This window comes from Erythranthe guttata, chromosome 11, assembly GCF_056151865.1.
Source record: "Erythranthe guttata isolate IM_541 chromosome 11, IM_541, whole genome shotgun sequence".
Taxonomy (NCBI): Eukaryota; Viridiplantae; Streptophyta; class Magnoliopsida; order Lamiales; family Phrymaceae; genus Erythranthe; species Erythranthe guttata.
Genome location: NC_142543.1, coordinates 11411346 through 11434630, shown reverse-complemented (window position 1 = coordinate 11434630; position 23285 = coordinate 11411346). Strand labels below are relative to the sequence as shown.

The window sequence follows — 23285 nt, the reverse complement described above, 5'->3', positions numbered from 1 at the left end:
TATGCACAAAAACCCCTAGCAAAAATACAATGTCATAGACACTATAAATAGCAACTTGTTTCTTATTCTTCATCACGACGACGACTGCTGCAAACACCTCTAAATTAGACTTCTGTTCTTGTCATTTTTAGATTTTTTTCTACCAAAACGATATAAATTATATAAATTTCAAAAAATAAAAAAAGCTCTGAAACTACAAATAATTTCAGCCACAAACAATTATTTTCCCCTTCACATCTGGTATTACATTTCATCGGTATAGAACAATACTGCAGTTATAGAAACACCAAATCATACAAACCTCTCAATCAGAAGGCCTGTACTGAAAGTAAACGATTTCAATCAAATAAAAGTAAATGGGAATAGTAAGTTAGAAATTCATAAGCACGAAGAAACTATCGAGTAGCTGTGACAGAGCCAGCAATAAAGTAGCATTTAAAATTAGAACCAAAGTATTTACTTGCGAACACAATACCAAAAGAACCAAAAATACTCCAGCAGTTAGTGTTCCTACTATAAACAAAGCCCAGACAGCCATTACTAATCATTAATCTATCCAAGATCTTTCATAACTCTGCCCATACTGACAAAGTGTAGCCGGCCAGAGTTCAAGACAGCGAATAAATAAAGCTAAACCAGATCAGCCACGTTCATTGGCATTTCATCGATTTGTGTACTGTAGTATTGCTCGATATCTCTTAAGATTTTGATGTCATCACTTTTAACAAAACTTATGGCAACACCCTTCCTCCCAAACCGGCCGGATCTTCCAATACGATGGATGTAAAGCTCTCTGTTGTTTGGAAGATCATAATTAATCACCAAAGATACCTGTTGAACATCCAGTCCCCTAGCCCATACATCTGTTGTTATAAGAAGTCTGGTCTGGCCAGAGCGAAATTCTCCCATAATTGCATCTCGCTCCTTTTGTGGCATATCTCCATGCATAGAAGAGACGGTGAAGTTATTCTTACGCATTTGTGCTGCCAGCCAATCCACCTGTCACATACAAAGGGAAGACAGAATCAGTGACGGTAATTGCTATGACTATCATCAATTATTCGAGCACCATAACCCAAAACCCACCTTCAAATGCTAGTAACAAAAGTTATTTTACAGCTTATTTCTTTTAATTCACCAAGTAATAAAGCAGTCCGTCTTCTCCTAATACGGGACATATTCTAAGGTCCTACATGTTTTATTCATATTCTTTAAGTGCAATCTCAATCTACAGTATACTGCATAACTAGTATTACTCCCTGATTAATTTTAGTACATGCGCTGAAATAACGCGCTAAAAAATAATTGAGACCTAGATATCGGAAACCTCAAATTATTGGAAACTATTCGCTTTATTACCAAATCAAAAAGGAAATAAAAATGAGCAATAGAATGAGTATCTAAACTGCACATATAACACCTGAAGCTCACAAGTAATCACTGTCATGTCAGGAAAGATTAAGTTACAGCAGCACATTCAGGATCCTATCAAGAAAGGTTTACCAAATTATTTACCTTCAGCATGTTCAAAAAAGGAAACTATAGAATTACCCTTAACCAGGAAATATTAATAAGATATTGCACGGTTAAAATGTGCTTTAGCAAAGAGGATTGAACATCATCATACTCGATAACCATTAGAAATTGTAAAAACTACGCATCAAAGAATGGAAGCAAGTCAATGAAAGAGTACCATTAGAAATTGTAACAATTACGCATCAAAGAATGTAGAAGCAAGTCAATGAAAGATTACCTTCTGCTTCGTGTTACAGAAGACAACAGCTTGGGTAATTGTGAGGATATCGTATAAATCGCATAAAGTGTCAAATTTCCATTCTTCTCTTTCTACGGCAACAAAAAATTGCCTGATGCCCTGTCATAAAAAAAAAAGATAAAAATCAGTAAACATGGACCAGAACAAAAGATCTGATGCAAAATCCATATCTGAACACTCATGACACTGCCCATGAGAGAAGGTTTTACGATACTTTCTATAACTAACACCTATACTGCAAACGCTACTTAATTAAAGAATGCTATTTACTTATAGGTGTCCCTAAATAGGCTGACAAGATAGTGCATAGTTGCCCATTACACCCATGCTTGCTTCCCGCAACTACTACAATACAATATTAAATAACTATCAAAAATGAAGATAGGCAGAAGAGTACCTCAAGGGTCAGTTCATCACGCTTTACAAGTATCCGAACAGGATCAGTCATGAATTTGCTTGTCATCTCCAATATTTCATTTGGAAGGGTGGCAGAGACCAGGACAACCTACAATAACAAGGCTTTTATTAATTTTAAATGGACAGAACAAGTGTTTTCTTCCTAGTTGAAAATACATCAGAAAATTCAGAAAACAAATCATATGTATTCAGATAAACCATGACATAATTCATACTCATGGCTCCCAACTGCAAAAATAGTATGCTCATAGTGCCTTGAAGTGCATTTTTAAGTAATAGATTTCTCACAACACACACACACACACACACACACACACATATAATATATATATATATATATATATATATATATATATATATATATATATATAGAGAGAGAGAGAGAGAGAGAGAGAGAGAGAGAGAGAGAGATCACCTGAATCTCTGGCGGAAGATATCTGTAAACATCATAAATCTGATCCTTAAACCCTCTGCTCAGCATTTCATCAGACTCATCCTAACAATTTTAAAAGAAATACAGAAATTGTTATAAGCAGAACAACATAATTAAGGTACAAGATGATAATAAAATGACTGGTGCATATATCAAAGCACCATGCACACAAAACTACTCCTAAGAGTCCAAGTGCATCAAATGAGAGAAGAAAATGAAACTCACCAGAATTAATAATTTGATTGATCTAGTTCGTAAAGTTCTCCTCTTGATCATGTCACAAACTCTGCCTGGAGTACCCGATACCACATGAACTCCATGTTCTAATTTTCTTATATCCTCACCCACACTTTTGCCTCCAATACAAGCATGAGATTGTATATTTATATAGTCACCAATTGCCGATATTACTTTCTCTGTCTGAGCAGCCAGCTCTCTTGTAGGTGACAGTATCAAGGCTTGGACCCTAAGTTTAAGATAGATACAAGCAAAGAAAGTATTTCAAAATCAGAATGGGATTTTACGCCGTTTTCCATCGGCTATAGAACTCAAATAACATGCCAAAAGCAATCAAATGATAAGCATAAATGTTGAACGGAAAAAAAAGATACTAATTTGTGATGACTAATAAACTGATTACTAAAATCTAAGCAAATGAGAGTAGTCGGCGTTATCAATGCTCCAAGTGATAGGTAATAGTTAAGCTGAACATATGACTCAACTTGCAAGAGCTCAGTTGTTTCATTTGGCATATAAAAATCCATAATAGTTGGAAGTTTTATTAATATTTGGATGAGGTACCACAGTAAAATTCAGCAATCATAGTGGAAGGGGTTAACTGATTATCTTGACAATTCTTAAAGATGTAAATACAAGTGAAAAACAACTATCTCAAATTCTCAATGACATAGCTATCAAGGGGTGAGGCTGGTTGTAATTGTTGATTCGTATAGTTATGTAAGGAATGTATTCCTAACATCATTAACTGAGTGTGAGCGTTCTTTCCAGACACAATTTTTTTGCTCTTTTCAATGCTAAATATTATGAATTAAATAAATTTAAGATGCACAAATAGAGTTGCATTAAACTAATAAAAAAATAAAAAAAAAAAAGGAGGGGGAAATAAAACCATACTCTGAGGACTTGGTATCGGCAATCTGGCAAACAGCAAGAGCAATCATGGAAGTCTTGCCCGTACCAGACTGCGCCTGAGCAATAACGTCACGGCCAGAGATAATGGGGAGGACAGCGCGCTGCTGAATTGCGGAAGGCTTCTCGAACCCATAGTTGTAGATTTCTCTGAGGAGGCCGTCCTTTATTCCCATCTCGTCGAAGCTCATGATTCGCTCCACGCCTTTCGAAGTCTCAAATACGAGCTTAGCGTCGTCCTCCTCCTCCATAGCTCGCCGCCCTCCTCCTCTCTCAATGCTCGCCGCCGCCATGTTGCTGGCTTAACTTAGAGTCGTCCGAGGCGAGAAAATATCACACGGAAACAAGAGGGTAAAAGAATAAAGCCCTAGGTTGCGAGTTCGAATGTATTTTATATTGAAGTTGCGGGCAAATATACGCTTTACAAGTCCCACCCTTATTATAAGATTACAAAGTAGCAAGGACAAAGGACACTCGTGCGCCATAATTACGGATGGAAATCCGCAAGGGTTTGTCGGGCCATGGACCCAGAAGCCACCCGTTTGGATAAATTATAGGGATTTTTATGCAAAAGTCCCCAACCAAGCATGTTTATTATTCTAGGTTTAGGGGACATATCTCATTTACCAATAAGCCCATCCCTTTAATATTTATTATAACTAAAGGAAACATTCATGTATATCCCAATATTACCCTCAACCATTTATACCCAATTCTTAATTGTAATCCAAATTAATCAATTTTGTCCATAAAAGTTCAATTTTGACCACAAAAATTCAATTTTGACTTTTTTTTGGAGTATAATTTAATATGCTCCAATTTCATCCTTAACTTAATTTAATCTCAATTTGACCCCAAATTTCACAAATTATTAAATTTTGACCCAAAAATTTTTTTTTTCAAAAAATATTTTTTTTTTCAAAAACTTTTTTTTTGCCGCCGGATTCCGGCGTTGACCGGCGGTCAACGCCGGTCTCCGGCGTTGACTTTTTTAAATTTTTTTTTTTTTTTTTTTTTTTTTTTTTCTTTCTTCCGGATTTTTTCGCCGGTTTCCAGCGTTGACCGGCGGTCAACGCCGGTCTCCGGCGTTGACTTTTTTTTTTTTTTTTTTTTTTTTTTTTTTTTGCTTTTTTTTTTTTTTTTCTTTTCTTTTCTTCCGGATTTTTTCGCCGGTTTCCGGCGGTCTCTTTTTTTAGTGTTTTTTTAAGTTTTTTGTTTTGTTTTGTTTGGTTTGTTTTGTTTTTCCACGTCCGCCGCTAAACGTTGACCGTAATTGTGCTGTCACTGACAGTAAATTAACGTAATTATACTGTCAATGATAGTTAATTAACGTAATTGTACTGCCGTTGACATTACATTTATGTAATTGTGTTGCCGTTGACAGTAAATTAATGCAATATTATATTTTTTTATTTATTATTATTTTTTTTTATTTTTTTTTGATTTGTTGACAAGTCAACGTAATTATATTACTGTCGTTGACAGTAAAATAACTGTAAACACAATAATATTACTGTCAACAACATCAATATTATTATTTTTTTGTGGTGTTTGTATTAATATTACTGTCTATTATTGTAATATTACTGTAAACACAATAATATTACTGTGGTTGACGGTAATATTACTGTTTGTTATAGTAATATTCCTGTCAACCACATCAATATTATTCTTTTGTTTGGATATTTTGTTTGTTTGAGTTATTCACGGAGTAACGTAATAATATTACTGTCTACTATTGTAATATTACTGTTGCTATAGTAATATTACTGTTGCTATAGTAATATTACTGTCACTCACAGTAATATTAATTCTTTTGGTTTTTTTTATTTTGTTTACATTTGTTGAACGGACAACATAGTAATATTACTTTATTATACAATAATAATGAATTTTGTTGTGTTAATATTAATGTGCTAGAGATTAATATAGCAATATCACTGTGTTAAACTATAGTTTAGTTATTTTTACTGTGTTTAACAGTAATATAGTTAATATTACTGTCATTCAAAGCAATATTGTTGTTTAAACGGAAAAAAAAGTTACAGAAAAAAAATTAAAAAAAAATAAAATAAAAAAAATAAAAAAAAGTCAACGCCGGAGACCGGTGTTTACCGCCGGTCAACGCCGGAATCCGGAAAAAAAATCCGGAAGAAAAAAACAAAAAAAAAAAAAAAAAAAAAAAAAAAAATTAAAAGTCAACGCCGGAATCCGGAAAAAAAAAATCCGGAAGAAAAAAAAAAAAAAAAAACAAAAAAAAAATTAAAAGTCAACGCCGGAATCCGGAAAAAAAAATCCGGAAGAAAAAAAAAAAAAAAAAAAAAAAAAAAAAAAAAAGTCAATGCCGGAGACCGGCGTTGACCGCCGGTCAACGCCGGAATCCGGCGGAAAAAAAAAGTTTTTGAAAAAAAAAAATTTGTGAAAAAAAAAAAGTTTTGGGTCAAAATTGAATAATTTGTGAAATTTGGGGTCAAATTGAAGTTAAATTAAGTTAAGGATGAAATTGGAGCATATAAAAGTAAGAGGGGTTATTTTAGTCCTTTACATAAATCTGGACCATGTGTGGACTTATTGGTAAAGGAGAATATTGTCTGAATCTCTTTATGAATAAGTTCCCACTGATGGGCTTATTTGTAATATGCCCTAAATTATATGGGTCTTATTAGAAACGACTCGTATAAATATATTATATTTAATAGTTAATCTATATATATACAAATTAATTTAGGATTTCATTCATCAAACTTCTTATAAATATATATTATTTAATAATTAATCTATATATATACAAATTAATTTAGGATTTCATTCATCAAACTTTCAACTTTTATTGTGTCTATTCTCATTTGCCAAATTTTCACCGTTTATTTTTTTTGAATCTTGTTTCTCGTAAGTAATATCTAACTTGTCGACCAACGCTTGCCGTTTTGCCCTTTAAACTTTTTTTATTGTAAAAGTTAAATATAATTAATTATATAATTATATTATTCACTTTATATCACTTGTACAAGTTTTTTAAAATATTGTATTTTAATTTTGAGATTTTTTATTAAAATATACAAGCAAAAGATTATGGAAGTTAATTTTTCTTTTCTAACTTAACGGGTCTAGTGGGTCTGGCGGGTCAGAACCTTTTAATGTGGGTATGGTTGGGGCGGGTCCGGGCTAATTTAAAACGGTTTGGGTTTTATATTATTTTTGCGGGTCGGTTCTTGGGTTTAGATAAACCTGCCCCATAACCGACCCGTTACCATCCCTAGCCATAATTTTGATGGGTAGCAAACTTTAATGGTTTGCGCAAGCACTTTTTTTACCATTATTCCAATATCAAAAGTAAAACTCTCCCAAACTCTTTCAAGCTTTTAAAATTCTTCCTCAGATCTCGACCGAGACAACAACAGATTGGAGGTAATTTCTACAATTTTATGATTGTTTCGTTTCGTAGATTACGACTATGGAAAAAAAATTAAAAGTAACGCGTCCGGTAGATCTCGTGTGATTCTACGCGAGCGCAGTGGAGTTAATCATGTAGAACCATGCGAGTACATGAATGTTTTTTTTTTAAATTGAATAAATGCGTAGTATTTGATTGGAAAAAAAAATTAAAAATTGAGCTCGTGTGTTTCTAAGCAAACAGGGGACTGAGTTCGCGTAAAACCACGCGAGCTCGTTTGACCCAGTTCGCCTACAAGCACACGAGCTCAATTTTTTTTAATATTTTTTTCTTTTTTTCCTGAAAACTTTATGCGACACCAATACACGCGACATTTGCAATAAGTATCCCCAAAACTGCAAGTGTCCCGATATGTAGTATTTTGGGACACTTATCTGTGTCTCGATAGAGGTTTTTTGTTGTAGTGGATGTTGACGATGGGATGGTGGCTAATGAGGTTGATGGCGGCGGTGATGATGAGGAGATGGTTGATGATGGTGAGCCGGCACGTAGAGGTGGTCATGGCGTAAATTTTTCATTTTTGGATGATTCGCCATATTTGGAGGGTTCGTGCGAGGGAGGGCCGAAAATTTTGGAATTTATGCGTTGGTCCAAGTCGCAAATAGTGATATATCCAATATGTAAGTTTGTTTTTAATACGTGTTTTGTATATTTTTACAATATGTATTTTCGCTATCTGATATATGCAATTCAATTTAGAAACGTCGTGCTACTGGTGTTGGGGGTCAGGCACGTGTACGCAGCGAAAAACAAAAAAATATATTTTATTTATATAAACTAGTTTATATAAATAAACACGTGCACATTAAATAACAATTAATTGCGTACCTTTTCGCTTCCAATTACCGACAAACATGCTCGCATTTATAATTAATTTAAATAACATAAATTAAATCATCATAGCATGCTCGCAAAATTAAATCAAATAATAAACATGCTCAACGAATGATTCACATAAACACATAATCGAACATATAGATTCATGTGATTCAATAATCAATTAACATACATTAATCTCAATTAATATAAATTAATTAATATATATATATTAATTAGGGAAAATTATACTTTACTCTTGAAGCGTGAATCGAACGAAGAAACAAGAAAATGGCTATCTGCTCTTCCCACTCCAACTAATCCAACCTCTTTTCTGATCCGAAATTACAGGTCTGCTCCGACTTTAATATGTAAATGGTTATTGACTCGATGCACAGTACATTTTGGCAGATTGTAGATCCATAAGTACAACGAAGAAGAACAAAGGGGAAAGGAAGATGCCGATGCGGCGGCGACTGGCGGCGGCGCAGCGGCTGGTGGCGGAGGTAGGGTTTCGGCTGCAAAGTGGACGGCCGATGGAGGGAGAGAGGCTAGGGTTTCAAGCTTGTTTTTAGTCATTTTTGTGTGTCTTTCACAAGACATATAAATCTTATTTATATGCTCCTTGTGAAAACCCTAACAGGCCTTAAGTTGGGCTAGACCCAACAGCTTAAGTCCACTCTCTTTCTCGGCTCGTTTCTAACAAACGAATGCTCGTAAAGATATAACAATTATATTTTGACAACGACCACAAATTCTCGTCGATACGAGTACCACTTTGCAATTTACCAATTTCCGAAAATGGAAACCTAATTTAGGACTTGCCAAATTGGAAAACTTCCCAAAATAGAAAGTTTACTAAATTTCTGTTGGATTCTTTTCCTCTACTTATTCTCATCCGTAATTAACAATTACGAATGTTGGACTCAATTACATTGACTTCCAATTACACTAAGATTAACTAATTAATCTTTGCTCGTTGCATTAAGGATCTCAAGTACACGAGCAGTGTGACCCTCGATGGTTCAGGTGTAAGCTAGCCGTGGGCCCACAACACATTGTGGTTTAAACTAGTCCCTAGAGTTATAATTAAGATGAATCTATTTCAACTTTAACTACCCAACGAATCAAGATTGGCGTCTAGAAACTACGCGTCATGATTCCCTAGATACAAATGAAGTGCCTACAAGAACCGTGTGATATAGTTAATGTACAGTACGATCCCTTCGATACTATATCCCGATTGAACTAGAGGCATTGGTTCGTCGAGACCTCTTTATGAGTTCAATACCTATGTGGACGTTCTTGATTATATAATTCATTTTTGTTTGACTTAGAGAAACATATTTCTCTAATCATGACACTTTCAGTTGTGGCCACAGACTTCATGGATTATTAATCGCAAGAACACACAGGATATCCATGACTTATCAAGCGATCGAATCCCCTACTACAATGCACATACCTCCCACTAGATTTTGGACTGCACAAACACTGGCCCTTGGAGTGGTCCTCAATGGAACTCAGGGACATGTCACGATACAGCTGGTCCCTCTAATGAAGTCACCGTGATGTCTAGGTCTTAAGGATTAATGGTGTACAACTATATCATAGAAACCTCTACTCGATTATTGGGAACCACTTAGAGATCTCTAGATTGAGGGAGTTCAGTGAACTCATCAACTTATGAGCACCCACTTATGTATGCCGATGTTACAACACCGTTGACTGATGAGACGCAGTACACATACACTAAGTGCTAGTCTCGAATGGGAAATGCCGATATCCTCATTAGTGGCATAACCCGTTGACTAGGAACTATGTTTAACAGTTACTATACTTAAATAAATAATCTCACGATTCTACTAGATGTATTTACAGTAATTAAGTAACTGCAAGGACTACATCTATGCTTATGCAAGGGACGAAGATATAGAATGCAAAGGGGTTTTTTATCATTAATACGAAATAGATTATTTACGAGTAGCGTGAGAAAACACAACAATTAGTTGGCTCTTCGGTCACCTACTCTAACAACTGGACGGGTCGAGTCCAGAAATAAATCACTAGAGACCTATCTCAGTCTGCAGGATGACACGATGATTAGCAGGTTGGAGGCAACCGGGCTTACCACTTACGACATTGTTGGCTCCCCAATATGACAATTCGTGGAGATAGTGGAGCCGTACATGCCAGACCGTGTGTTGCGGCAATTTTGTAGAGTCCAGACGATTTCGTTTCATAGTACCAAATTTGCCAACGATATAGTTCGTCTCATATTTCCGATCGTGTAAGGACAGACTGGGCCTGATACGGCAAAACGATTTATGGCAATCCAACCACAGTTGATTGGTTGATGATGCCCCATGCTCAGTATCTCCATCTCGTACCCGGGAGGGGTCGTGGGGGGCCGATGACTAAGGGTAGGGGATCGAGGGGTAGACAGTAGGATGGTTATGTAATATTATGACTATGGTTTACGAACTATGTTATTTTCCATTTTCATTGGTTCTGTATTAGGATGATGGCACTTGAGTTTTGCAGTTTTATTATGTTGAAAAATTACTCGGTTTTCTATTTTAATTGTGTTGAAATATTACTTGGTTTTGTATTTTAATTATGTTCAAACCACACAATGACTTGGTTTTGCCGGCGGCCGTCCGTAAGATAGCGGCGGCGCGAGCTTATGGTTTCTTATCCGCGCCGCCATCAGGGTTCCCCCCACCTATTATCGTTGGGTTGTTTAGCCATTAAAGTTTCCGCCGCCTTAAGGTTTCCACCACCATATCTCAATTTCATACATTTCATCTTCGACGACGAATAAGGAAGACTCGTGTGGCTTCGTCATTCGTGATGTTTGACGACACAATTCGTCAGATGAGAGCTATAGGATGCGGCGGCCCACGGTGGATTTGGTAAAGGTGATGACGGTGGGTCTGTGAAGAAGAAGCCAATTGGGTTTAATGAACCTTTTGGAAAATTAAACCACCAGTGGTTTCTGTAAATTTCAATTTGACCCCATATTTTGGTTATTCCTGATTTTGGATGGGGTCAATTTGTAATTAAGGAAAATCTGATTAGGGCCCCCTAATACTTCCGAAAAGTACATTTCAGTCCCTAGTTTAAAAGTTTTTCTCAAAATTGTGATATGTTTTCACCCTAAAATTAAGTATCATAAATTCTGATTCAGTCCTTCAAGTTTTGAGATTTTCTTTGGTTTCGGGACAAAGGTCATTTTTTTAAAGAAAGAAGACTTGATTTAAGTTTTTATAAGGATTTTGGGGAATTTAAATTTTCAATTATTTTGAGCGATTGAACTAGTATGTGAATTCTTTTAAATTCACTTAAGGTTTTGTTTGGTCAATAAAGTGAAATTCATTTGGAATTTCAAATTCGGTTTTCTATGGCTTAATGGAAAAGGTAAATATTCTATAATTTAGGAAACAAAAGTATTAAAAGTTTTACAAAATAAGTAAATGAAGAGTCTTTGATTACAATCGGTCAAATAAAAACTAGGGGTTTTTGTGCATATGTCCCCAACCAAACATCTTTATTATTCTAGGTTTAGGGGTTATATCTCTTTCACCAATAAGCCCACCCCTTTAATATTTATTATAAATAAATGAAACATTCATATATATGACAATATTACCCCCAATCCTTTATACACAATTCTTAATTGTAACCCCAATTTAATCAATTTCGTCCACAAAAATCCAATTTTGATTTTTTTTTTTTTATTTTTTTTTGTCGCCGGATTCTGCCATTGACTTTTCGATTAATTTTTTTTTCTTCCGGATTTTTTCGCCGGTTTCCGGCGTTGACTTTTCTTTTTTGTTTTTTTTTTTTGTTTTTTCTGGTCTGTTTTTTTCCCGCCGCCGGATTCCGACGTTGACTTTTTTTAGTGTTTTTTTAATTTTTTTTTTTTTATTATTTTTTTATTTTTTTTACATACGCCGCTAAACGTTGACCGCAATTGTGCTGTCAATGACAGTAAATTAACGTAATTATACTGTCAATGATAGTTAATTAAGGTAGTTGTACTGTCGTTGACAATACATTTATGTAATACATTAATGTAATTGTCCTGCCGTTGACTAACGTCATATTATTATTTTTTATTTTTTGTTCTTTTTTTTTTGTCAGATTTGTTGACAAGTCAACGTAATTAAATTACTGTCGTTGACAGTAAAATAACTGTAAACACAATATATTATTGTCAACAACATAAATATTATTATTTTTTTGGGTTTTTTATTTTGTTTGAGTTATTCACGGAGTAACGTAATAAATATTACTGTCTATTATTGTAATATTATTGTCGTTGACGGTAATATTACTGTTGTTACAGTAATATTATTGTCACTCACAGTAATATTAATTCTTTTGGCTTTTTACTATGTTTATATTTGTTGAACGATCAACATAGTAATATTACTCTATTACACAATAATAATGAGTTTTGTTGTGCTAATATTACTCTGCTAGCTTATTTGTAATGACCCCTAATTTGAAAGAAAGATTGAATTATTTTTCTGAATTTTAAAATTTTGAAAAATTTCTCTATTAATGTATTCACTTATAAATACTCCTAATCCAATCTTCACAACTTTCATTTTATTTAGTTTATGTCTCAAGTTCTTAATCGTTTTATTTTTGTTTTTCTAAAATTGTTTAGTGTATAAATTCAATTCTTTTTTTTTTTTTGTAATTTTCAATTTAAAGTTAATCTCAAGTTTTTTCAAGTTTCAATTTAAGTTTTTTTTCTTTTTTTCTTGTAATTAAAAAAAAAGTAAAAAATTGAAAACCGGTTTGGACCCGCCCCGTGGCCCGGACCCGGACCCGCCTCCCCACGGGTCGGTTTCGGGTCACCTAAAATTCGGACCCGGGCCCGGACCCGACCCGCCCCGTGGCCGTGTTTAATTTGTAGTTGTAGTCATCAGTGGTCATATATAGTCGTGTATAGTCATATATAAGATGTGTAGGTTTTCTTTTTAATGTACAATGATGTTGATGGATTTTTTCATATATAATACTCGTCTTTTTTTATATAATTTGATAGATATGACTATATTACACTATTTAATCGAAAATATACAATTTAAAGGTTCAAAATGTGAAAAACAGTAGTATGAAGCAAGAATATGACTATAGTCGATTATAGTCATATTCGAAACAGTAAACTTTGAGGAAGAAGAAATTCAGAAAAAAAAAAATATATTTCATTTTTGTAAAGAAATAAACTTATTGAAAGAAAACAAAAAAATTAAATGCACTAGTTGGAAATGTTGAATGCATAAATGCCCCCGCCTAGGAGCTACTGTTGGTTTTCATAGTTTTGGTTTTTGCATAAATGTAAAATGCCCCCGCCTAGGGACTTTTGTGCAATTTTCGGAATTGGTGCAAAGAGGCAGCTGATTGGGAGCGGCACTTCTGTGTATTTACACTTTCACCCCGACTAGGGACTATTATGTAATGCGTGGAATTGGTGCAAAGAGACAGCTGTTTGGGAGCGGCACTTCTGTGTATTTGCACTTTCACCCCGCCGGGGGCCTTACAACAATTTTCGAGATTTAATCTTTTTAGGCTTAGGTAGTGTTTGCAAAAGCTTTTAAAAATAGATTATGAGTTTTTTCTCTCATATAATCTGTTTCTAGGTGTTTGCAAAACCAAAATTTGCTTTTACTTCTCTTAAAATAAGCTGGTTAAGCTATAATTTTAAAAGCACTCATGTACCTGCTTTTTCTATTTAAATTGATTTTTCAGATTTTTTGCAAACACCCCCAACTTTTAGAATTGAACACTTAATATTAACTTAATTCACAATCACTAACTTATGCTTTTAAATAAGCTTTTGCAAACACCAGCCCTATTTTCAAGCCTTTTTGTAATAGTTTGTAAATGACTTTGATTGTCCCATTTTTTATTACTGTTCGTGTGTAAGGGTACTCTTTTCCTTGTGAGGGCCCACAAGATTTTTAACGAGGCCCCCTTATACTTTCATAAGTATTTAATGGAATAAAAACTTTTTTAGCCAAAAAACAATTAAAAAAAAATTGCTATGTTTTTTTTTGAACATTCTTTGAAAGTATTTAATGGACTCCTAAATAAATTGCTTTTTATTTTGCTTTATTTTTTGTTCAATTCCGTGCATCGCACTGGTCAAGTTACTAGTTAAAAAAAAGGGGTTTTTATGCAAAGGTCCCCAACCAAACATGTTTATTATTCTAGGTTTAGGGGACATATTTCTTTCACCAATAAGCTCATCCCTTTAATATTTATTATAACCAGAGGAAACATTCATGTATATCCCAATATTACCCTCAATTTTGACCACAAAAAATCAATTTTGACTTTTTTTTGGAGCATAATTTAATATGCTCCAATTTCATCCTTAACTTAATTTAATCTCAATTTGACCCCAAATTTCACAAATTACTCAATTTTGACCCAAAACTTTTTTTTTTCAAAAAAAAATATTTTGGCGCCGGATTTCGGCGTTGACTTTTCAAAAAAAAATTTCTTTCTTGCGGATTTTTTCGCCGGTTTCCGGCGTTGACTTTTTTTTTTTTGTTTTTTGCTTTTTTTACTTTTCTTTTCTTCCGGATTTTTTCGCCGGTTTCCGGCGGTCTACGGCGTTAACTTTTTTTAGTGTTTTTTTAAGGTTTTTTTTTGTTTGGTTTGTTTTGTTTTTCCACGTCCGCCGCTAAACGTTGACCGTAATTGTGCTGTCACTGACAGTAAATTAACGCAATTATACTGTCAATGATAGTTAATTAACGTAGTTGTATTGCCGTTGACATTACATTTATGTAATTGTGCTGCCAATGAAAGTAAATTAATGTAATATTATTATTTTTTATTTTTTATTATTTTTTTTATTTTGTTTGATTTGTTGACAAGTCAACGTAATTATATTATTGTCGTTGACAGTAAAATAACTGTAAACACAATAATATTACTGTCAACAACATCAATATTATTATTTTTTTTTGTTTTTGTTTTGTTTGAGTTATTCACGGAGTAACGTAATAATATTACTGTCTATTATTGTAATATTACTGTAAACACAATAATATTACTGTGGTTGACGGTAATATTACTGTTGTTATAGTAATATTGATGTCAACCACATCAATATTGTTATTTTGTTTGGATTTTTTGTTTGTTTGAGTTATTCACGGAGTAACGTAACAATATTACTGTCTATTATTGTAATATTAATGTGGTTGACGGTAATATTACTGTTGTTATAGTAATATTACTGTCACTCACAGTAATATTAATTCTTTTGTTTTTTTTAATTATGTTTACATTTGTTGAACGGTCAACATAGTAATATTACTTTTATTACACAATAATAATGAGTTTTGTTGTGTTAATATTAATGTGCTAGAGATTAATATAGCAATCACAACAATATTGCTGTTTAAACGGAAGAAAAAAAAAAGTTGAAAAGTCAACGCCGGAATCCGGCGGGGAAAAAAAGTTTTGGGTCAAAATATAATAATTTGTGAAATTTGGGGTCAAATTGAAGTTAAATTAAGTTAAGGATGAAATAGGAGCATATTAAAGTATGAGGGGTTATTTTACTCCTTTACAAAAATCTGGAGCATGTGTGGACTTATTGGTAAAGGAGATTTTTGTCTGGATCTCTTTATTAATAAGTACCCATTGATGAGCTTATTTGTAATATGCGCTAAAAAAAAAAGTTGCTAGTTTTTAAAAAATGGGCTAGTGGCAAAATGACCCATCACATGGGACTTAAATGGGGATAATTACACTTTTGGTCCCTCATGTTTGGCCCGATTTCACTTTTGGTCCCCCTTGTTTCAAAGTGAACAAAGTTCACCTCCAAGTCTCAATTTTAAACACTTTTGGTCCCTGCCGTTAAATTTCCGTTAGCAACTAACGGAAAACACTATTTTGGGGTGAAAATTGAAATTTTAAATTTTTTTGGGGCTGAAAAATAATTACAAATTAAAAATAGACTACTTATAAATTTTAATAATAATAAAAAAAAAAAGAAATTAACCAAACAAATTATTTTTTATTATACTTAATATTATTATAATTATACTATTTATAATTAAATTTTTAATAATAAAAAAATTAACTAAACAAATTATTTTTAATCATACTTAATATTATTTTTAATTATACTACTTATGATAAAAAAAAACTAATAACAAAAAAATTAACTAACTAAACAAATTATTTTTTATTATACTTAATATTATTATAATTATACAACTTATAATTAAATTTATAATGATAATTTTTTTTTTTGCCAAAAAGATTTTATTTTTCCACTATGATAAAACGTTTTGGGGCCTCGTTGGTAGTAAAAACTCCGAAGCGACCCTATCGATTCTTTTGTTTTTAATAATAAAAAAGAAATTAATTAAATAAATGCTTGTGAATTATACTTAATATAGTTTTAATTATACTACTTGTGATTATTTTTTTAATAATAAAAAAAGTAATTAATAAAATTTCATTATACTTAATATTATTAAAAATTTAATTATAAGTAATCTTTTTTCAATTTATAATTATTTTTCAGCCCAAAAAAAATTTAAAATTTCAATTTTCACCCCAAAATAGTGTTTTCCGTTAGTTGCTAACGGAAATTTAACGGCAGGGACCAAAAGTGAAATCGGACCAAACATGAGGGACCAAAATTGTAATTATCCCGACTTAAATGCCTTTTGGTCCAAAAAAAAAAAACAGTCTATCAGTTAAACTCATCCCCATGTCTTTAGTCTAAAATACCCTCCATAATAGAATTCCTATCAATTCCACCCATTATGCTCTAACTTCCTTAATATTACACATTGACCCCGGATTTAAACAAATATATCACATTAACCCCAATTTTTTTTTTTTCAGAAAATAAATTTTTTTCTGAAATGTTTTTTTTCTGGCCAGATTCCGGCGTTGACTTATTATTTTTTTTTTTGAAAACTTTTTTTTTCATGAAATTTTTTTCCGGGCGGTCAACCACCGTTGACCGCCGGTCGCCGGCGTTGACTTTTTTTTTAAATTTTTTTTTTCTTCGAAAAAAAATATTTTAATTATTATTACTGTCTTGGCTACTAAATTACTGTCTCAGACAGTAATATTACTGTTTGTGACATTAATATTATGAATATTATTTTCCCGAACAGTAATATTATTAATATTATTGTCTAAGACAGTTCAATTACTGTTGGAGACAGTAATTTAGCATCCAAGGCAGTAATATTAATTAAAATAATTATTTTAAGAAAAAAAAGGTCAATTAACAGTTAACTTACTGTCTCCGACAGTTAAATAACTGCTGGAAACAGTAATTTAACAACGAATACAGTAATATTACTTAAAAATATTCTTTTTAAGAATAAAAAAGTCAATTAACAGTTAAATTACTGTCTCCGACAGTTTAATAACTGCTGGATATAGTAATTTAGCAGCCAAGATAGTAATATTAATTAAAATATTTTTGAAGAAAAAAAAAAGTCAATTAACAGTTAAATTACTGTTTCCGACAGTTAAATAACTGCCGGATATAGTAATTTAGCAGCCAAGATAGTAATATTAATTAAAATATTTTTTTTAAGAAAAAACAAAATTATTATGTAAAAAAAAAAAAAAAGTCAACGCCGGAGACCCGGCGGTTAACGGCAGTTGACCGGCCGGAAAAAAATTTCAGGAAAAAAAAAAGTCAACGCCGGTCAACGGCGGCCACCAGCGGTCTCCGGTGGTGGCGGGTCAAAATTGGGGTCAAAATTGAAATTAGGGTTAAAATTGGTTAATTGATGAAATTGGGCTAAATTGGGGTGTAAATCATGAAATTGGAGTTGAATTGGGTTTCAATGAATCGGGGGTAATTTTGGTATATATAAAATGATTTTCGTTATTTTCAAATAAGTTTGAATGAGCTGGATTTATTTGAAAGACAAAAAAGTTGGATGTCCCTCTTTTGATTAAGTGCCCTTGTCATGGGCGTATTTGCCATTTACCCTTTAAAAATTAAGATTTTTCTTAAAAAAAATTACCAAACACCTTTTGACAAGTTATAAGTTTTTAAACATCTTATAAGATGTTTTTAAGAGCTTATAAACTTAACCAAATATGCTTTAATTTGAGTCATTTGACTCATATAGGGGTCTAAATAGTAATAGAATTTCCGATCCGAAAATATCCAATTTTGGAACCATATTTTTCATTCCAAATTCGAAGTTCCGATTTCCAAATTTTCCGATTTTTTTTGGATCGGAATTGAAATGTTATATAAAATTACCGGAAATTCCGATTTTCGATCCGATTTTGGTTTATTTCTATGGTTTTTCAAAATATTGTATATAATTTTATGATACATTTTGTAATCCTATAATATAACTTATGTTATATTTTATATAAAAATATAAATAGAAGGGTCAAGTAAATTAAAACCTTAGAAAAGTATTAATTGGTATCAAAAACTTTATGTTGCATTTTTCTTTATAAGAAAGTATATGTTTCAATTTGTTGTTCCTACATGTGTTTTTGTTTATTGCATTTTGTCGAACTATCTTTTGATTTTTGTTACAATTTCATGCAAAAATTCAAAGAAGATGGAAGAATATTGTGAAAATTTCCACTGTATCCGAATTTGGAACAATAAATTATAAACTAATGTAATTTCTGAAATTTCCAAAATTCCGCCGGTTACGAGGCATTCTGAAATTGGAATGAATTTTTTTTGCATTCCGATATTTTTGGAACAAAAATTGGAACCCATTTTTTACTTCCGAAAAAAATGAAATTTTCCGGAAAAGTCATTTCCGATCAATTCCGTCCGATTTCCACACCTAGACTAATCTTATTTTGACAACCAAAAGAGGTATAAGAACTAGAGTAAATTACGAAACCCACCCAAACTTAGGCTAAATAATGAAAATCACCCCACCTATTCGTAATTAACAAAAAACCTCTGAGGTTTGTTCCCGTCTTACACCAACCTCTTACAGTGTGACTTTTCACGGATTTTTTATTTTTATTCCAAGGAATAGAATTTACACAATTTCCAATATTTTATTTTATTTCTCACCTATTTAACAAAAGGTATAATAGATTATTAATATTTTTTGTTAAAAAAACTTGATCAACAATTAATCAGAGGGGGTTTTTGGTAATTACAAATAGGTGGGGGTGTTTTCATTATTTAGCCTAAGTTCAGGGGTTTTTTCATTATTTACCTAAGAACTAAAAACTTAAACCTGTGATTAATTTAGATTGAGCCAACGACAGCTGTGAAGCTGAGTTAACAAAATTCAAATTTCAGAGCGTGAATCAGTTATCTGTTATTCTGCATCCGTCAATTTTCAGAGCGTAAACCAGTTCTCTGTTATTGTGTTCTTCCCTCTCTGAGTTTAGGGATTAGGTTTTCGTCAATTTTGCGATTTGAAAAGAGATTGAGAGGCTGGGTTAGCAAAATTCAAATTTCAGAGCGTGAATCAGTTATCTGTAAGTCTGCATCCGTCAATTTTCAGAGCGTAAACCATTTCCCTGTTATTGTGTTCTTCCCTCTCTGAGTTTAGGGATTAGGTTTTCGTCAATTTTGCGATTTGAAAAGAGATTGAGGAGGTGGGTTAACAAAATTCAAATTTCTGAGCGTAAATCAGTTCTGTTAGTCTGCATCCGTCAATTTTCAAAGTGTAAACCAGTTCCCTGTTACTGTGTTCTTCCGTCTCTGAATTTAGGGATTAGGTTTTCGTTAATTTTGCGATTTGAAAAGAGATTGAGAAGGTGGGTTAACAAAATTCAAATTTCTGAGCGTAAATCAGTTATCTGTTAGTCTGCATCCGTCAATTTTCAAAGCGTAAACCAGTTCCCTCTTATTGTGTTCTTCCCTCTCTAAATTTAGGGATAAGGTTTTCGTCAATTTTGCGATTTGAAAAGAGATTGTATTTGTTTGAAGCAGAGAAACATGGCAAAATCCTACGAGCGATCCAGAACTACTATAAATGATTTAGGAGATGATATTTTGGAGAATATCATGGAGCGCTTGCCGTTCAAATCCTTCATGTCGGCGGCCGATGTTAGCAGGCGCTGGAAGAAAGTATGCACATGCATTCTTTCGTATCCTAGATTCTCCTCTGCCGTGTCTTTTAATCCCATCCTTGAGGTAATTCTAATTTTCCCTATTTCGTTGTTCTGTTGCTCTTGGATTTTTGTTTCTATCTTGCATCTGCAACTTACAATATTAACACCTAATTTATTAATTTTCTTTGAAATTGTGATTTTGTTGGTTGTTAGGGTTTTAAGGTTTAGGTCTTTGTTTCTTGGCTGTATGCAGCAAAATTATAATGTCATTTTATATTGGTAGGGAGCTGTGGATGAAGTTGTCGACAAGATTTTGTCGAAACCGATCTCCCCTCAGTTTGTACTGGTCTCTGTTTGTCCCTGTTTTAATTTGAAAGATGTTCTTCGACTAGTATGGTTTCTTGTTTTCCTTACACATATATATGGATGTTAGGTTGTGTATTACTTTCTATGATTGGATGATTATTCTGTGCAGATACAAGATAAATTGGGTTCCGATATCCCTATAATTCTCAATGTGGTTGAGGGACTCATTGGCAGGGATGCTCTGACAAATGATTTTAACGAGGTAATTTCTTATGTTAGTAAATGAACTATCATAATCAAATGTCGTTTTCTTTTATGATTCTGTACTTGTTCAATATCTTATGTTAGTAAATGAAATAATCAAATGTCGTTTTCTTGTATGAGTCTGTACTTGTTCCTTGATCTAGTACGGTGAAAAATCTCAGTTGTTTTTACTACTTGAAAGGAAGTATACTTCCTATAATGTCGTAAATCATTCCTATAACCACTGATGAAGAAATGTTGAACATTTAGTGAAAGCAAAATAAAGAAAAATACTGTTTATAATCAGTAGAGCTTATATTTATTTTGTTCTTTGGGATTTGCTTCTCAACGACATTTTATTTCATTTTGTATTTGTTCTTAAACTAATAGCTTATGCTAGTAGTGTCAGAAACATTAACTAAGAAAAGAATATCATTTTCTACATTACCAAAAGACTTATTTCGTATCTTCTTGGGACGAGTAATAATCAGCGAGTACATACTTATGCTGTTGTTAGTCTTTTTCTTAGATTCGCTACTTGTTCCGTGTTCTAGTGGTGAAATATGACCTCATTAAGATATTTAATTAACCAGCTTGATATTTAATTAGACGGTAAATGCGTTTTTTCCGAGTTTGTGAATACTATGTGATACGTCTGAGTTATTGGTCTAGGTACAATGGCAAGCACTCAAGGAAGTGTCTGGGGGCATTATGTTAACAGTTGGGCGCTTGCCGGGACTGAAGGCCCGTGTAATTCCTTTACTTCGACGAAAGGTAAACGTAAATTACATTGCTTTCTAGGGCAAAATAGGTTTTTGTGGCAAATGGATTTCATTTCAATGTCTGAATGGAATGTAGTGGATAAACTGCCCATTTGCTGTTATTACAAACTTTTTTGTGTTGTATATTGTAGAGATGAGAAAGTAATTTCGTTTTATGCTATTGATCAATTGATAGTTGAATAATTTTTTTCTCTATTATTGAAATACTGACCCTTTGGCATTGGCATGGCAGTTTCAGGGAGATCAAAGCCTTCTTCTTGATCAATTTGTTACGGATATCAGAGAAGCAACACTCGCTGATTCAGATTGTACATCACCTGCTGGAATCATATTGTTTGCTGTGAGTTACATAATCTTGTCATTTTTTCTTTTCTTTTAGTATTCCGAACAATTGTTTTGGGGCTTCTGTCTTCTTCGACTTCTGAGTCGAATTCCTTGAACTTTTTCCTAGTTTTGGAATCTCTCTTCCTGTATCGGTTTAGCAAAAACTACTCTCTTGTTATTATGTGGTTGGGTTAAAAGTTTGCAGAAAGTTCGTATTTCGTCCGTTATTGTCCCAAAATAAAAGTAGGCACTCTTAACTGTGCATTGACCATTGGCATTTGTGATGCATGTATTTAGGAGCTGCCATTTTTGGTTATTTCTAAGGTTTTTAGATACTAGTTACATATTTCCGTCGGTTTATTTGTTCTTGTCGCTTCGTATATTTGAACTGATTGGTGTGGTAGGACGGGAGAAGGGACATCGAACCTGTTCTTCAAAAAATCGGTAAGTAAACTATGTCTAGACATTGTTCTTTTGGAAACATGTGGAATGAAGTCCAACAAAGGAGTAACAAAAAAAAATATTTTTTTTTCTGTTTTTATATAAATCGAGATGTATTTTAACTTGTTTTTTTTTTGTTATTTTTACTTAGGATGTGCTTTTCCTGAGGATACTGTCGTTGTGGGAGATGGAAGTAGTCGAGAACTAATGTGTGGGAGTTATAACTGGCCGAAAAACTCCCCATATACTCCAGTTGCAATAGCCTTAGTATTGACTAAGGATACGAGCCAACCATTAGGTATGAGCAAAATTTTCGAAACTGTCTCAATCCTTTTCCGTTTCCAAGATTAATAGTGTTTTGTATTTGTACTTGTGTACAGATTTTGGTCAGACACAATTTAGGGTTATGGTATCAACTGCCACGTCACCAGTTGGTACGATGAAAAAGAGCAGCTGCGTTGTTTTCGGCGGATTTGTATTCTGCTCAAAGTATCGTGCGCAATCGAGTGACAATTCCACCTTTTTAACTTCTTTCCCAGAGGTTGGTTTCGGTGGAATCTACTGTTCGAAGGAAGTAGGCAATGGCATATTGCATTATTGCAGTTGCGTTTATCTTCTCATCTTCAGTCCATTAAAATAGGAATATAGTGATAGTTATACTCTGTACATTTGGTGGTTATATACGTAATGACGGTAGCTATGGACTAATATTCTGTGTAAATTTGGAGATTTGAGAAACGGATATGACCGTAGCAATGGACTTATATTCTGTGTAAATTTGGAGATTTGAGAAACGGATTTGACCGTAGCTATGGACTTATACTGTGCAATAACAGGAAAATATTGAATAGCTTTTATTACAATTTCTTTTTGTGTTGTACATAGGGCTCGGAATCGGGCCATGCGAGCCGAGCTTTGGTCGGCTTAATCTCACGTACCATATGGCCTCGTTACTATAGGCTAACGCTCACATAACATCGGGCCTCATTAGTATAAGCCCAAGCTCGGCTCATGTATTTTTTCGGGTTTCGGGTTTATATCGGGCCCCGTTACTATATAACTGTAATGAGTAAAAAA

At 33.3% G+C, this 23285-nt stretch overlaps 2 protein-coding genes across 4 annotated transcripts; one reads left to right on the top strand and one right to left on the bottom strand.

The window, feature by feature from the left end:
* Window positions 1–323: 323 nt before the first annotated feature.
* Window positions 324–4232, bottom strand: LOC105962838 (eukaryotic initiation factor 4A-3). The gene is made up of 6 exons (XM_012987178.2): window positions 3759–4232; window positions 2850–3090; window positions 2607–2687; window positions 2172–2279; window positions 1754–1873; window positions 324–999 (listed from the first exon to the last, which is right to left on the bottom strand). The coding sequence occupies exons 1-6, from the start codon at window positions 4064–4066 to the stop codon at window positions 631–633; spliced, it is 1227 nt and encodes a 408-aa protein (XP_012842632.1). The 5' UTR covers window positions 4067–4232; the 3' UTR covers window positions 324–630.
* Window positions 4233–19259: 15027 nt separating this feature from the next.
* LOC105962806 (F-box/LRR-repeat protein At5g63520) lies at window positions 19260–23071 on the top strand. Of its 3 annotated transcripts, none has more exons than XM_012987137.2 (9): window positions 19260–19533; window positions 19991–20194; window positions 20396–20503; window positions 20588–20680; window positions 21334–21435; window positions 21676–21783; window positions 22172–22211; window positions 22360–22506; window positions 22589–23071. In XM_012987137.2, the coding sequence occupies exons 2-9, from the start codon at window positions 19997–19999 to the stop codon at window positions 22846–22848; spliced, it is 1056 nt and encodes a 351-aa protein (XP_012842591.1). In that variant the 5' UTR covers window positions 19260–19533; window positions 19991–19996; the 3' UTR covers window positions 22849–23071. The 3 variants fall into 3 exon arrangements, with proteins under 3 accessions (XP_012842591.1, XP_012842623.1, XP_088681711.1); XM_088825585.1 differs by lacking the exon at window positions 19260–19533 and adding an exon at window positions 19725–19815; XM_012987169.2 differs by lacking the exon at window positions 20396–20503 and having other exon boundaries at window positions 19373–19533.
* Window positions 23072–23285: the final 214 nt, after the last annotated feature.